At 37.5% G+C, this 14,340-nt stretch overlaps 1 protein-coding gene across 1 annotated transcript; it reads right to left on the bottom strand.

The window, feature by feature from the left end:
* On the bottom strand, positions 10,615 to 13,853 carry LOC109834511. Its single transcript, XM_020402554.1, has 5 exons — positions 13,472 to 13,853; positions 12,663 to 13,427; positions 12,335 to 12,480; positions 11,694 to 12,239; positions 10,615 to 10,965 (listed from the first exon to the last, which is right to left on the bottom strand). Exons 1-5 carry the CDS (start codon positions 13,851 to 13,853, stop codon positions 10,615 to 10,617), a joined length of 2,190 nt encoding a protein of 729 aa, XP_020258143.1.

Genomic DNA, 14,340 nt, shown 5'->3' with positions numbered 1-14,340 from the left:
TTTTGCTAGCTGTGCGTAGTTTCTTCCGATAAAGAAATTCATTTGTCTGGCACCCGCCTCCTCGCGCCCCTCCCCTCCGACCTCTTCCTCCCACTTTTACCTCTGTCACCTCGACCTCTCCGCCACCTCCTCAAACGGCTCCCTCCTCTCCTCTCTCTCTCCCTCCTTCGCCGAGCTCAGGATCCTTTCTCTTCGCCTCCAACGACATCTGCTGGCCGAGCTCCGAGACCTCCGCCGTCAGCGATCTCGACGAGGCAGCAGTTGTCGTGGTCGAGGGAGCCGGCGGCGATGTGGTGGGCCGGTGAGGAGGGACGGAGGTGGATGAGGTAGAGCCCGCCGTCGTCGGACTTGAGACTCGCCGGACCGCAGGGACGACTACGGTTCGGGGATAGGACAAATCAGGCAGAGCATGGAGGGTGGGAGGAGTAATCAAATGCCCAAAGAGAGATAAAGGGTATTATCAGTCTTTGCTGTGTAAAATTCGGCTTTGTGTTTTGGGGGCTCAGTGCATAGTTATTCGAATTGGGGCTTGGGGGTTTTGAGGGCGTTGAAAAAGTCTTGGGGTGGGAAGCGTTTTTTCTTGTGTTTTGGGGGCTGGGAGCATTTTTCCCAAAAAAAAAGAAAATTTGATTGGTCCATCCAAATTGACATGCAATCATGACTATTAAGTGACCTGCACGAGTGCATGCATACAGTTGTCCCACATGCCCATTAATCATAACCTCATCTCCTACCCTCTCGAACAATCATTATCATTAATAACATGTGAGAGAGCGTACGCCTAACCTTGAGAACCCCGTACGAGGCTTCGTTCCATGTGCAACTCTCTCATCCCAAAGAAATCATTTAGTTATCTTCGTTAACAGGATATAGTTAGTATATCAAGTATTCCACATCGTTAGATTAGTACAAAACATAAAAGTATACGGACGTATGCATGCACTACTTTAAAAATTAACAAGTCATCAACTTGCTAGATATAATGAGTAAAAATTTCGCTATTTTATTGATATGTTTACATTAGAGTTCAAATTAGGCCATGGAAGCGTTGGTATTTATTTGTAAAAATAAAATAGTCTCACATTAAATATTTGAGCTTCTTTTAAGTGGTTTATTATAAGAATTTAAAGGTTATTGGATTTTGACAAATTGGTCAATGATTAGACTTCCAACTTGCATGCAGTAGTGTTAATAATGCACGATTTCAGATCTTGAAAGATGACCTTTTCCCCTAAATGGTTGCTTTGGAAGTTTGTTGACTAGCAGACTTTTAAAATCATTTATTTTTCAAAATTTTCTCAAAAAAATTTGCAATACGTGCAAAACTTATTTACTTAGAATGGTTGCTTTTGGAAAATTCTGTTAGGAATATTAGCTGTTTAGACAATAACAAAAATCAGTTTAAGCAATTTAATAATTAACAGATAATCACTATTATAACACAAATATAAAATATATCAAATAAAAAAGAAACAGAGTTAGAAATACGGCCTGATAATCGAAGCGTGCAAAGCACTGTCCCAAGAAACTAATTGCCCCCTCTCGTACAGGGTTACGCGGCAATAGATCTCGGAGATACGACGACCCACGGTCAGGCGACCTCCTTCTCGTCGGCACGAGCTTCAAGAAGGTTTTGCGAATTCTTCACCGCTTTCAGGGAACCAGCAAATCGTAACAGTAAGTAAATTCAAGAACAGAGAAGGAGAAGAAGAGCTTGTTGTATTTCGCTGTGTAAAACTCTTCGGATTTTAGATCCTTTTATAGGGAAAAACAGCCGTTACTCATAATCTCGTAATTAACACGTTTTAATTACTCACCCATTAATGTATTAACGTTAGCCGTTTTTTGTTATTTAAATCCATAAATCTGCGATATTTCAATTATAACAGTTACAAAATATTTAATCCTAACCGTTACACATGTTAATTGTTCAAAAATAAATATTACATTTTAATTATTCAAAAATAAAAATGTAGCAGATTAAGGGCCCATTAATCCGGAGCGGCATTCGTGTCCGCAGGTCGTGTGCGCGCGCCACCCGACCCGACCCGGCCGGCGCGCGCGTGTGTGGTGTGGAGCATAACCTTTGTTTTCTTCTAGGCATAGGAGAGAAATGGAAGACTTATAAAGAGTCTATCTTCCTATCTCTTTTCCAATGTGGGACTAAAGTTTTCCTCTTTTCCTCTACAAACCCAAGTTTTAAGTTATCTTTATTATAACTCCAACAAATTCTAGATTTGCTTTCTAGAATTTTTTTTATTTCTATTGTATCCAAAGAAGATAAAGCATTAATTTGAAGCAAACTTGTTAATCCAAATGGGACTGTTATTTCTTTAAGAAAAGTGTTTCATATATGCCTCAGAAATTCTCTCTCTCTCTCTCTATTTTTACTCACACAAAGTTGATAATTTGCTTATTTGGCGTAATTTTTATTTTCATATTTGATGATTTGAATGTAGTTTTACAAACACTGAGATTTGGATGACAGTTTTGCAAATACAAATGTGATTTAATAGGTGTATATACAAAATATTCAAATAAAAATATCGTGTCATGTTATCGAGTTAGTGGACTCTAAACCATTTCGTAGTTTCAGCTAAATAAACACATGCTGGCGTGCATCTGACCATTCACACTTTAAAGTTCATTTCCTACAACAAAAATGAAAATATGCAAACAACCGATTTGATCGAGCTTACTTCGTACAGCGAATGTTACTTGCAAATATTTTTTACATACAATATTTGTTAGTATTTGTTTGTAAAAAAATAAGATAGTCCCACATTGGAATTTTGAACATTCTTTTAGAGGTTTTTGTTAGTATTTGTTTGTAAAAAAATAAGATAGTCCCACATTGGAATTTTGAACATTCTTTTAGAGGTTTAAAAGCATTGAATGCTTATTGGGCTTATTCTTTTAGAGGTTTAAAAGCATTGAATGCTTATTGGGCTTTGAATAATGGATCAAAGTGTAGGCTTCAAGGGGTGTTTTTGAAAAGTGGCTGTTGAAAAGTGGTTGTTTGCTCCAAGGGGTGTTTTTGAAAAGTTGTGACTGTTTGAAGCACCTTTTCAAAACCTACAAATAGTTTATGTTTTCAGATATCTATTTATAATTTCTTTCTCTGAATCTTTTCTATCAAAAACTTCTGCAATATTACAAACTTGTTTCACAACGAATTAAATTTCTTTCTCTGAATCTTTTCTATCAAAAACTTCTGCAATATTACAAACTTGTTTCACAACGAATTAAAGAAAATTCCAGATTTGCTTACTGGAATTTTTATTTTCTGTTGTATCCTGGGAAGAAAATTTGCATTAACCCGAAGTAACTTTGAATATCAAGTGGGGACAAATATTTCTTTAAGGAAAGTGCTTCACCCCTCAGAATTTCTGTCTCCTTCAATATTAAAACTAACAATATTTTTGTTCGATCTACAACTGCAGTCTTCAAATCGAACTATTTTTGTTTTTACGTACCAGCACAAATCATGGAACGTCCATGTGATTGTTGCCTGTCCTCAACATAACTGTCGTCGAACCCAAACCGGACCAACAATATCATTATTTGCGTTTGTAAACCCCGAGCCGACGGGATTTTGTCGGACCAACTTATAATGTTAAGAGATACAGAAAATCATCATTAAAAGATTAGTAAATTAAATAATGCATATATATAATTTAAAACTTACTTAAAGTTGTTATGAAACTAATTATGGTCTATCAAGGACTTGATGCAAGTGGGGGGTATAATACGTTTATGCTGGCAAGGCATGTGCGGCGCTCCGGTGTATTGTCGAGGACGACAGCAATTAATGCACACGAATGAACGTACGGCCTCTGATGCCTCTCCCACCACGTGCATCGTGGTCAAAAGCTCGCAACGTCTCGAGAATCAATTGGATATTTTTTTGGGCTTTTTGTCTTTAGGTCCAATAGTTTACCTCCCTTTATTTTTAAACCAAGTAGTATTAGTTGTATCTCTAGCCAAATTTTTTTTTGTATTTGTTTTAAACCCAATTTTCTTATATAGGGGACCCACATATAAGAGTATTAATATTTTGGAATTGGGTTTAAAGATAAATACAAAAAGAAATTTGGGCTTAAAGATGCAACTAATACTACTTGGGTTTTAAAAATAAAGGAAGGTAAACTATTGGACCTAAAGACAAAAAGCCCTAATTTTTTTTATGGATACCAGGTTGCTTCAAATTACATCTTTGTATCGAAAAATATGCATGAAATTATATTATAAATGTGTGTTTTGATCTGGTGTCGCGCGTCGGAGAGTTGGAGATGGAGTAACTTTGATCCGTAAGCCTCGAGATGTGACGCTTTGTTGAGGAAGATTATTAATAGTGCACACAAATATTTGATCCTAGGAGTTAACGTAACGTCCAAATGGTCTTACTCTTACAGGACGAGATTGCTTATTTTATTGAGGATTTAAAATTGAGGAGATGGAAAGATTTTAACACCTGGCAACTTGGAGCTGCGTGCTCATGTATTATAGAGGAAAACATCAACACACCACGAATGAACGGTCAACCGCCTACACCACATGTGTATCGAAACTTACATCATGGGGCGCAACAAATTTGATCATCGATATTTTATGAAACTCGAGTTTCTTTAGGCCCAATATTTTCATACCGAAAATTCGTGGCAAAAATGTAGTAAAATATCGTACTATTTTGATTCTTAGTTTTGTGTGAAAAGGTCCATAATAGAAAATCTGATATGCCATGTCAAGGTAGGATGTGAGGAGTTCTCTTCTATCCCAACGAATATTATGAAAGGCGGAAAATTAGAACCACAAATGAGACATAATATTTACCAAAGTGGCCGCGCTTACTTGTGTCGATGTTTGGATCGGTAAGCACTTGCGTCGTGCATGGGCATTTCTGATATGAAGCACTCATACTTGGATGTGAGGTCTCATTTATGTCCTAGAACCGAATGGTCAGTCCCCGCAGCCACACATATATTTACAGTCAAAGATCAAAATCGTCTTGGATATTTTTATTTAGATTTCTAAGTTAATATTCTTGAAATTTCAATGATTTCATCGATGCGGGGAAAAACAGTCTGTGAAAATCTCGTGGAATGTGTTACGATTCGTTGATTTGTACCAGAAAAGCTTGAAGGTGGTGGAAATTTTGAACAATGGAATGGGGTTGGCGGGTTTGAGGAAATGGATCATTAGAATCTTGGCTTTTTTTTTTTTTTGGGGGGGGGGGAGGGGGGGGGGGGGGGGGGGGGGGGGGGGGGGGAAGTGTAGCGCACGTGTGAATCTCCCCTGCGAGGCAATATGCACAGAGAAGTGGGACGCCAATGGCCAAGCTGAGATGTGGGGATCTCGTCACATGAGAACTCTAGCTAGGGGAATTTGTAAGTAGTAGGTACTCTTTTAGATAACATAATAGACAACAACCGAGTCTCTAACACATTCACGTATTAATAAAATATCTTTTAGAGTATATATACACTGATACACACTAAGAACGATTGTACTGAACCTATTTATGTAGGTCATAGCACAGAAAATTGGATTATCTAAATCCTTGATTGTAGAGACATTTATGCAAACAAATAATTTTTATGAGGTCCACAAAATAAAGAAATGTCATCGATTAGCTTGTAGGATTTCTCTAATTTTGAATAACCCGCTTTTATTAAAGGATGTCTACCCTAAAAAATATGTTCGCCTCTTCAATTGATATCTAATTTTAATTTGAATAACCCGCTCGTATAAAAGCATTTATACAAAAAATTTCCTCAAAAGTATGTTTGCTCTCTTCAACTAACTACAACATGATTAAGCATTAACTACAAATGATAATCACGCTCAGTCTTTGCATGATTTGAGATTAATTGTATTTATTGTAGTATTATGACCACATGGAGGCCTAACAAAGCCAGCTGCGTTTTGTACTTTATGATTCTCGCACGTGAGATGAACAGTCAAGTCAAAGGAATGTGGGTATTTCTTCTCCAAGAGTTAAGGATCCTAAATCATTGGGACCTGTTATTGTCATTGTAGCTAGGGCTGAGCGGTTTGGTCCAAATCGAAAAAGCTAACCGAACCGACCCGAAAAAATTAGTTTTAAGAGTAGGACGGTTCGGGTCGGGTTGAAAACTTTTCAATCTGAACCGACCGAATACCCCATGGTCTAAATACCCATTTTGCTCAAAACCCGACCCGTCCCCAAAGACAAAGTCTCAGACTCTCAAACCCTAAATACCTAAACTTCCCTTCCCCCTTTCCCAACCGCCTCCTCAGTTCTTCTCTCTCACTCTCTCTTACTACTAAGTCTCTCACTCTCTCTCACTCCTCAGTCCTCAGTTCCATGGTCCACCTCTTCCTCTTCCTCACTTCCACAGTCTTCATGGCCGAGGCCGAACCATCTCCTCAGGCTCAGGATCTGTCTCCGGCTTTGGGGAGACACCCGCACCCATCGCCGTCGCCGAGGCCGAGATATAAACTTTATCTTTTGCTCTTCTTCAAGCTTCTGACAGTGATTATTTTTTAATTTTGATTTATTTCCTTGGATACAGCAGCTAGTAAGTTGAGATATCGACCTATCAGTTTCCTGTTCATTTATGCACTCCTGTTCTCTTATGATTTCTGAGTTTGTGCTTTGATAACGATCCTTATGAGACTAAACTTCTCCTTCTCGACCTGATATAGATCTCTCACGGAGTCAAAGTTCTGTACAAACGAGTGGTCAATTTGTTTTCTGGTATATATGTTTTCATGGATGTTGATTTTGTTGATTTTTTCCCCTCTTGTTTTTTCCAAATTAAGTCGGCAACCACTGAAATACTATTATTTAATATTCATGGGATCCCTTACCCGTACGTTATATTCTATTTGATTTAGCATTTGGCAAGTCTACTGTTTAAGTCATTCTGAAAATAAAGTTAGAGCCGAACAAATCGAACCGCACCGCACCGAACCGACTTGCAACAGTTCGGTCGGTTTTGAATTATATGCGGTTCGGTTCGGTTGTTCAAAATTTGGTAAAAACTGACCCGAACCGAACCGTGCTCAGCCCTAGTTGTAGTCGTTGGTTTGAAGGAACTAATTAGTTTACGATGCATGAGTTGACACCTAGTATGGAAATGGGCCCACACGCCAAAACCTTAGTAAATATTGATTAAGTTATTATTAGTAGCAGGAACATAAAATCGACTCTAATTTCATTTTAGGGCATGTTTGTTTGCATGAAAATAGCAAAGAAGTAATTGAACTAGAGAAAGTTGTGAGTGGGGGGCCCAACCACCACACGCGAGTGCTGAGTCCAGCGGACAAAGAAAACAAAACGCGTGAAAGAGTGAACTTTGTTTCAGAGGCCCACCCGATACGAAAGTGATATAAATAAATGCAGTGGCTCCTAGGTTTTCGTGCGCAAGGAGTTTATTTGGTTTTTGCGGCTACAGAGCGCGTGCAAAGGAATTGTTTTTATTTTTTCTTCGGCTGGGCTTCGTGCAAGCGCAAGCAGAGGGGTTTTGAGAAGAAAAAAAAACGCAGCAGCTGTTTGTGATGGAGGAGTTCTTTTGTGTATCCTTTGAGAGAGTATTTGTATGAGGGATTTGAGAGTTTGTGTGAGGGTTTAGATTGAGTGATTGTAAACCCTAGTTGTATCTCTCCCTCTAATAGTAGATCTCCCCCTCCTTGCCCCGTGGACGTAGGCTATTTGCCGAACCACGTAAAAAATTTGTGTTCTTGCCGTGATTTGTAATAGCTTGTAGGTTCCCTCGACGCGCAGTCCTAGAGCTAACGAGAGGAAGAGCTGATATCTCACTTTGATGAGATATCTGGCTTTTGGTTCTTGTTTCCTTTGAGAAACGAGAATTTCATTGTGATCTAATCTCTTGTTGTGCACCTTGCGCACCGGAGGTGCTACCGAAATTTCCGCTGCGCACAACAAGTGGTATCAGAGCTCCGGGTTGGACTTGGGAGCTTGTTTGAAGGATTCGCTGAAGGATTCTTATTTGAAGGGTTAGATCGACATTATGGGTGAAACAAGCACATCGGGATCGTCTCTTATGAAGACGATACATAGTTTGAGCATCAATAACATGAAGATTGATGTTCCGAAGTTCGACGGCAAGATTAATTTCGGATTGTGGAGGTGTCAGGTGATGGACGCCTTGGACGCTCAGAATTTGGAGGAGACTCTTGAGTTACAAGAGAAACCTGCCGAGATGAAAGCTAAGGTTTGGAAGAAGATGAATAGTAGGGCGTGTGGAGTTATTTGGTCATGCTTGACGCCGGATCTTATTTATGACGTGATGAACGAGACGTTGGCGAAGAAGATGTGGGAAACACTCAATGAAAAGTATCTTACTAAGAGCATTGAGAATCGGCTTCACTTGAAGAAGAGGTTTTACCAGTTCAAGATCATAACTTTGCATTAAGAAAACATATATTAATGTATAATGTATTACCATATCAGCTGTTAATCGAACCATTCCCTTGCGACTGCAAGTGTGTGGGACTTGTCTGTGCCTTAATGCCTTGAACTTTTCACTTTTGACCTGGAGACATTGGTCCTTTATCATAATAACATCTCTTAATATAAGCTAGTGATTAATTATCTCAGAAAAACATAACTTAAACTCTGGGCTTGTTTTTGTCTTGATTAATTTCTTCCAAATTGCTAAAGATGGTATGTTGTCTGGTTTGAGCTGAAGTCTTTGTTCCTTCTTCTTTGTTGCTCGTATTTGAGCAACTAGTCTTGATTTTGAGGCCCGCTAAAGACATCCCATCGATTGAAATATGATATTATTTTGCCATTCTTCTTCTAATATGAATCTTGCCTGCATTTTATATGCATGAAAGTATTATTAGCCGAAGGACTATATTGAAGGAGATTTTCATATGTTAGATAGCTTATGTAAAATGATAGTAAATTATTACCTGAACTTCTTCCCATAATACAACTTTCAGACTATCATCAAGGTTCCTCTAATCATCAAGTGTTACAGGTACATGCTCTCGTACAAGAGGGCCCAAAAACGATGACAATTGTACTAATCCGGGTCCATATGGTTCACCAGAATCAGTAAATTAAATCTGAATTCGGTTTGCAGGGTCCCTAGCAAGATTTTTATTTTTTGTTAGACCCCTTTTCTTTTTTATGCCTCTTGCAGCTTTAATTGTATCTTGTGTTGGTGCATCTTCAGCTGTATCTTTTCTTTTTTATGCCTCTTGCAGCTTTAATTGTATCTTGTGTTGGTGCATCTTCAGCTGTATCATCTTCTTGGACCATATCTTCTTCAGGAATATGAATATTTGGAACTGGTCCATCTTGGGGAGCTTCTTGATTGACTTGCGTAAGGCCTTCCATGGCATTCACATCCCTCGCATAATTATCCACCTAGAAGAAGTAGGTACTCCAATTAAACTATCATTAATTAAGCTTTCATGAATTTTGAAATTAAGCTCTACAAAAAATACCTTATCAGTTTATCGAGTGCCTGCATGCAAACATATCATCATCGCATGATAGTGCATTCCAATACATTTTGTCTTCTTTTTTCTAAGTAGTATATACCATTGAACATTACAAATTATACATATTGACAGCTTAGTGAGGATGGTCCTGGTGAGGAACCTAGTGGAGACGAGATGCTTTCTAGCTTCAATGAATGGATTCTACCTGCTAAAGAACTTGATGGAATGTGGGAAATGTTTTCATTTAGCAAAATTAGTTTATTAAATCCCCTAAAAACTGTAGGACTCATGATATCTAATAATTTTAATTATCTTTGCAGCTTAATTTATGAAACTGGCCTCAAACGCAACATCTCCAATTTAGCTTTCTGCAACCTCCACTTTTTTAATAATGAGCTTACAGCTTACCTATATTTGAAATCATCATTCTGATATGACTGTTAGATCCAAAAGCTAAAACTGATGAAATTATACTTGTTGGCATGTCTTGTTTTCCCAAGAAAAAACAAGAAAAATAAACAGTTCTTCCTTTTACGCTGAAAAATAGAACAAATATAAAAAACTAAAATTATAAAAAGCAGAAAAGGATAATATAGGCATATGATCATGCGATAACTATACCATAATACTGTTCTTTCTTTTACGCTGACCTGTCTTTGTAGTCTCACCAACCATCCTCGTTTATCTGTATTAGAAAAAATAAAGGTAAATATCTATATAGTTAAACCTGGTTTCATATGTGAAACAAATTATACATATATCAAAATCACAAATAAACAAAGTGACACACATTTAAAGCATGAACAACACCAAAATTATTATAAAGTAGCAGCCAATAATACAAGATAAATCAAACACTTTAAAGTATGATCAACAATCAACCTCCTTACCAACTAGTTCCAATCACACAAGTAGTCCCTCACAGTCCACCCTGACATAACTCTCTGTCTCATAATCATCAATATCCATTTCAATTTCCTGTGGCAAAAAAGATGCATCTGCATTCTCATCATCTGTCTCCAACTCATGGTAACCTCTTGGTGGTGCCTTCATTACTACATACCAATTAGACGAATCATCTTCTCTTGAATAAAAAACCTGTTTTGCTTGAGATGCTAGGATATATGGATCTCTTGCAAATGATACTTGACTCTGCTATAAGTTTACAAGTGTGAATCCATCTTCTTCCTTAACACCATTTCCTTTATTGGCCCAATGACACTTAAACAATAGAACATAAAATAGATGGTAGTCTAGTAAAATGATATCTGTCAATATTCCATAATATGAATCCAGATGAGCCACTTGTGCAGTATCTTTTGCACTTGCTCTACACATAGTTATTGCATCATAAGTCACCCCACTATTTTGTGTTTCCCTATCAACATCCTTTGTGTGAAACCGTAGCCCATTGATAATGTATCCCTTACATGATAGTGCACTCTTTTTAGGACCATATGCCAACCATCTTAATGTCTTTGAATGATCATTCGAGTCAATAGGAATCTACAAAATATTAATATAAGAGTTAAATGGTGTACCTCAGCTAAGTAATAAATACAAGAACATGTTTGAGATGATTAATTTTAAATAACCTTATTATTTTTTGTCCATTCTACAATTTTCTCAGTATGTCGCTTCCAAAGTAAGGTCTGGTTTTTTTCAAGCCGTTTGTCTTTTACTTAATAGAATAATAGAACACAAGACCATATGAATTATAAAATAAAACTAATAAATAGAAAAGCAAACTAAATAAGTACATAAAAATAGCAATGTACTTACTCTAAAAATGGATCCATTATTGCTGTGTTCAGTAATACTGAACGATGTGCAATATCTTTCTCTTTATCGGTAAGTGTGATTGAAGTAGTCTTAGATATAGGACGACCTTCAAAAATGACATCATTTTCAAATTCTTCATTGCGAACTTCTTTTTTCTTCACATGTATTGACTGTTTTAGAAACTCGCTACAAAAGTCGATGCACTCTTCAGCTAGGTATGACTCTGCAATACACCCCTCAGGTCTTGCAGGATTTCAGACACATTTTTTAGTGTCTTCATGTACCTGAATAAAAGAATTTAATCTTGTCCATGATCAAATTAAAATTTCATAATGGATTTCAGCATGAAAAAGAATAATAAAAAAATCTAACCTCTCAAAAGGATACATCCAACAAAAATGAACCGGACCACACAAGCGTGCCTCTCTTGCTAGATGAACCGGTAAATGTACCATGATATCAAAAAATGACGGCGGGATAAAGCGTTCCAGTTGACACAAAGTTTCAATTATCTCATTCTCAAGGTCCAACAACTTTTCTCTATCAATAGCACGCTGGCATAATCTATTAAAAAATCTAGATAATCGAATTATCGCTTTTCTAGGCTCTTTCGGTAACAATCCTCTTATAGCAATAGCCAACAATTGCTGCATTAGGACATGATAATCATGAGATTTAAGCCTCATAATCTTACAATCCTCCAATGTTATGCAGTTCCCGATATTTGAGCAATAACCATCAGGCCCTTTGAAGTCATATATCCTCTTGCAAAATCTTTTCTTTTCAGACCTTGAAAATGTATGTGGTGCTGGTGGAAGGTACAATCTGCTTCCCCGCTGTTCTGGATGCAAGTCTTTCCTAATTCCAATATCTTCCAAGTCCTTACGAGCATTTATCCCATCTTTTGATTTCCCACTATGCAACATAGTGCTTATTATGCTCTCACAAATGTTTTTCTCTATGTGCATCACGTCTAAATTATGACGTAATACAAGTTCCTGTAAATAAAAAAATAAAGAAATACATTAAGCAATTATAAAGCTAAAACAAAATATATAAAAAATATGAAATAAAGGAAAAACAGAACACTAACCTTCCAGTACGGTAAAGAAAAAAAGATAGATCTTTTCTTCCACCTAGTAAGCTCATTCTGATTATCAATGTCACTTGTGTCATCCTCATCCTCATCATCATCACCATCATTCTCATTATTATTCCTTTTTCTTTTTTTGTCTCCACCTTTTCCAAAATCATTTGGAAAATCATTTAGAACAGCAGAAATATTGTGACCTGTTAAGGCTCTGGGCTTGCTGCCATGCTCTACACTATTATCAAACCACGATTTCTTTCTTCGGTATGGATGTGAGGGTTTCAGAAATTTCCTGTGACCCATGTATGAAAACTTCTTGATGAAGCGTAACCTTCTATGATGTGTATTTTCCCACATATAGGGCATGCTTTTCTTCCTTTTGTAGAACAGCCAGCAAGATTTCCATATGCTGGAAAGTCATTTATAGTCCACATCAACATTGTCTTCAAATTGAAAGTTGATTTGCTAAATGCATCATAAGCCTCAACCCCATTCTCCCACAACAATTGCAAATCATCTACAAGTGGTTGCAAATAGATATCTATGTCGTTTCCCGGTTGCTTTGGACCAGGAATCAGCAATGTTAGCATAATATTATCTTTCTTCATGCACAACATAGGAGGCAAATTATAATTCACAAGCATTACCGGCCAACAACTATATTTAGAGCTTAAGATGGAGAACGGGTTGAAACCATCAGTAGCAAGTCCAAGTCTGAGATTGTGTGGATCAGCTGCAAATGAGGGCCATTTATCATTAACCAGGTCCCAAGCTAAAGAATCAACAGGGTGACGCATTTTCCCGTCTGTGCTTTTGTTATCAAAATGCCATCTCAAATCTTTAGCCATTTGTGAAGACCTGAACATCCTTTTAAATCTAGGAATAATAGGAAAATATCTCAAAACCTTAACTGGAACGCCTTTTCTTATTTCTTTACTACGCTTATTTATCTTCCATCTTGAAGCACCACATGTTGGACAGTAGTCCAGTTCCTCATACTTCTTTCTAAAGAGACAGCAATCATTCACACAAGCGTGAATCTTTTCATACCCCATGTCAAATATCTTGAGGAAGCTTTTAATCGAGACAGCTGAATCTAGCAAAAAACATTGTCCTTTGGCAACATACGTTTAATGATACCTAACAACTCATTGAAATGTTTACTTGATAATCCACTCTTGCCTTTGAGTCCATACAAATCTACAATGGCTGACAACTTTGTGTAACTTTCGCAGCCTGGATACAAAGGAGTTTGTGCTTCTTCTAGTCTCCTTATGAACTCGTCACCATGTCCATGTTCAGAAGGTTCATTAATAGGTATAGGCTGAACAAGTTCTTCATCTATAAAGTAGGCAGCTTGGAATAAGTTATATGTCTCGTCCTTAGTGGCTTCATAATCAAGCTTCTCACCACTTTCTTGTTTCTCTCCATGCTTATTCCAATGTGATTTCATTCGGTACGAAAGATCCATCCCCTTTGTAACCAAGTGTTCAAAAATTGTACTTCCATCTTGATGGCTCATATTACGACATTCCGTGCAAGGGCAGAACATCCTTGTAGGAAATCCCAAATTCTTTTCAGCTGTCTTTACAAATTGTAATGCTTTTTGTTGGTACTCGAGGGTGGATCTATTATTTTTAAAGAAACAAAAATAAACTGGATGATATAAGGTATGAAGTCCCTTTTGCATGACAACTAACTGGTGGTTTCCATATATTCTTGCTGACCTACTAGCATTGGTAAATCTGTCAAACAATATTTATTTGAAGGAAAATTGGATGGAAATGGCACAAGCAGTTATATGAAAGGGTAGCATTTTGGAACTCGGATGATCAAGGGTGGCAACAAGCAATTCAGTTTAATTTAGGGAAGGTTCCCCACAAAAGAACCCGAAAAAAGCAAGGTTTAAGGACAAGGTTGGAACAAGTAACAACACAAAGACATGATCTAGGATAGATAGGCACAAGTTGAAACAAATGGTAGAATCTTTTCATGCCGTGTGCGCTCAA

The sequence above is a fragment of the Asparagus officinalis genome, chromosome 1 (genome assembly GCF_001876935.1).
Source record: "Asparagus officinalis chromosome 1, Aspof.V1, whole genome shotgun sequence".
In the NCBI taxonomy this organism is placed as follows: Eukaryota; Viridiplantae; Streptophyta; class Magnoliopsida; order Asparagales; family Asparagaceae; genus Asparagus; species Asparagus officinalis.
Note: the sequence above shows the minus strand (reverse complement) of the source record. Positions and strands in the feature narration are given on the sequence as shown.

Bases quoted from the DNA above. Each gene is read 5' to 3' on its own strand.
- LOC109834511 (XM_020402554.1), bottom strand. From the start codon at position 13,853: ATGAGCCATCAAGATGGAAGTACAATTTTTGAACACTTGGTTACAAAG. The intron at 12,240-12,334 runs GTTAGTGTTCTG...TTTTATTTACAG, and splicing joins TTTCTTTACCGTACTGGAAG to GAACTTGTATTACGTCATAA. The intron at 10,966-11,693 runs GTACATTTACCG...AATATTTTGTAG, and splicing joins CGTCATTTTTTGATATCATG to ATTCCTATTGACTCGAATGA.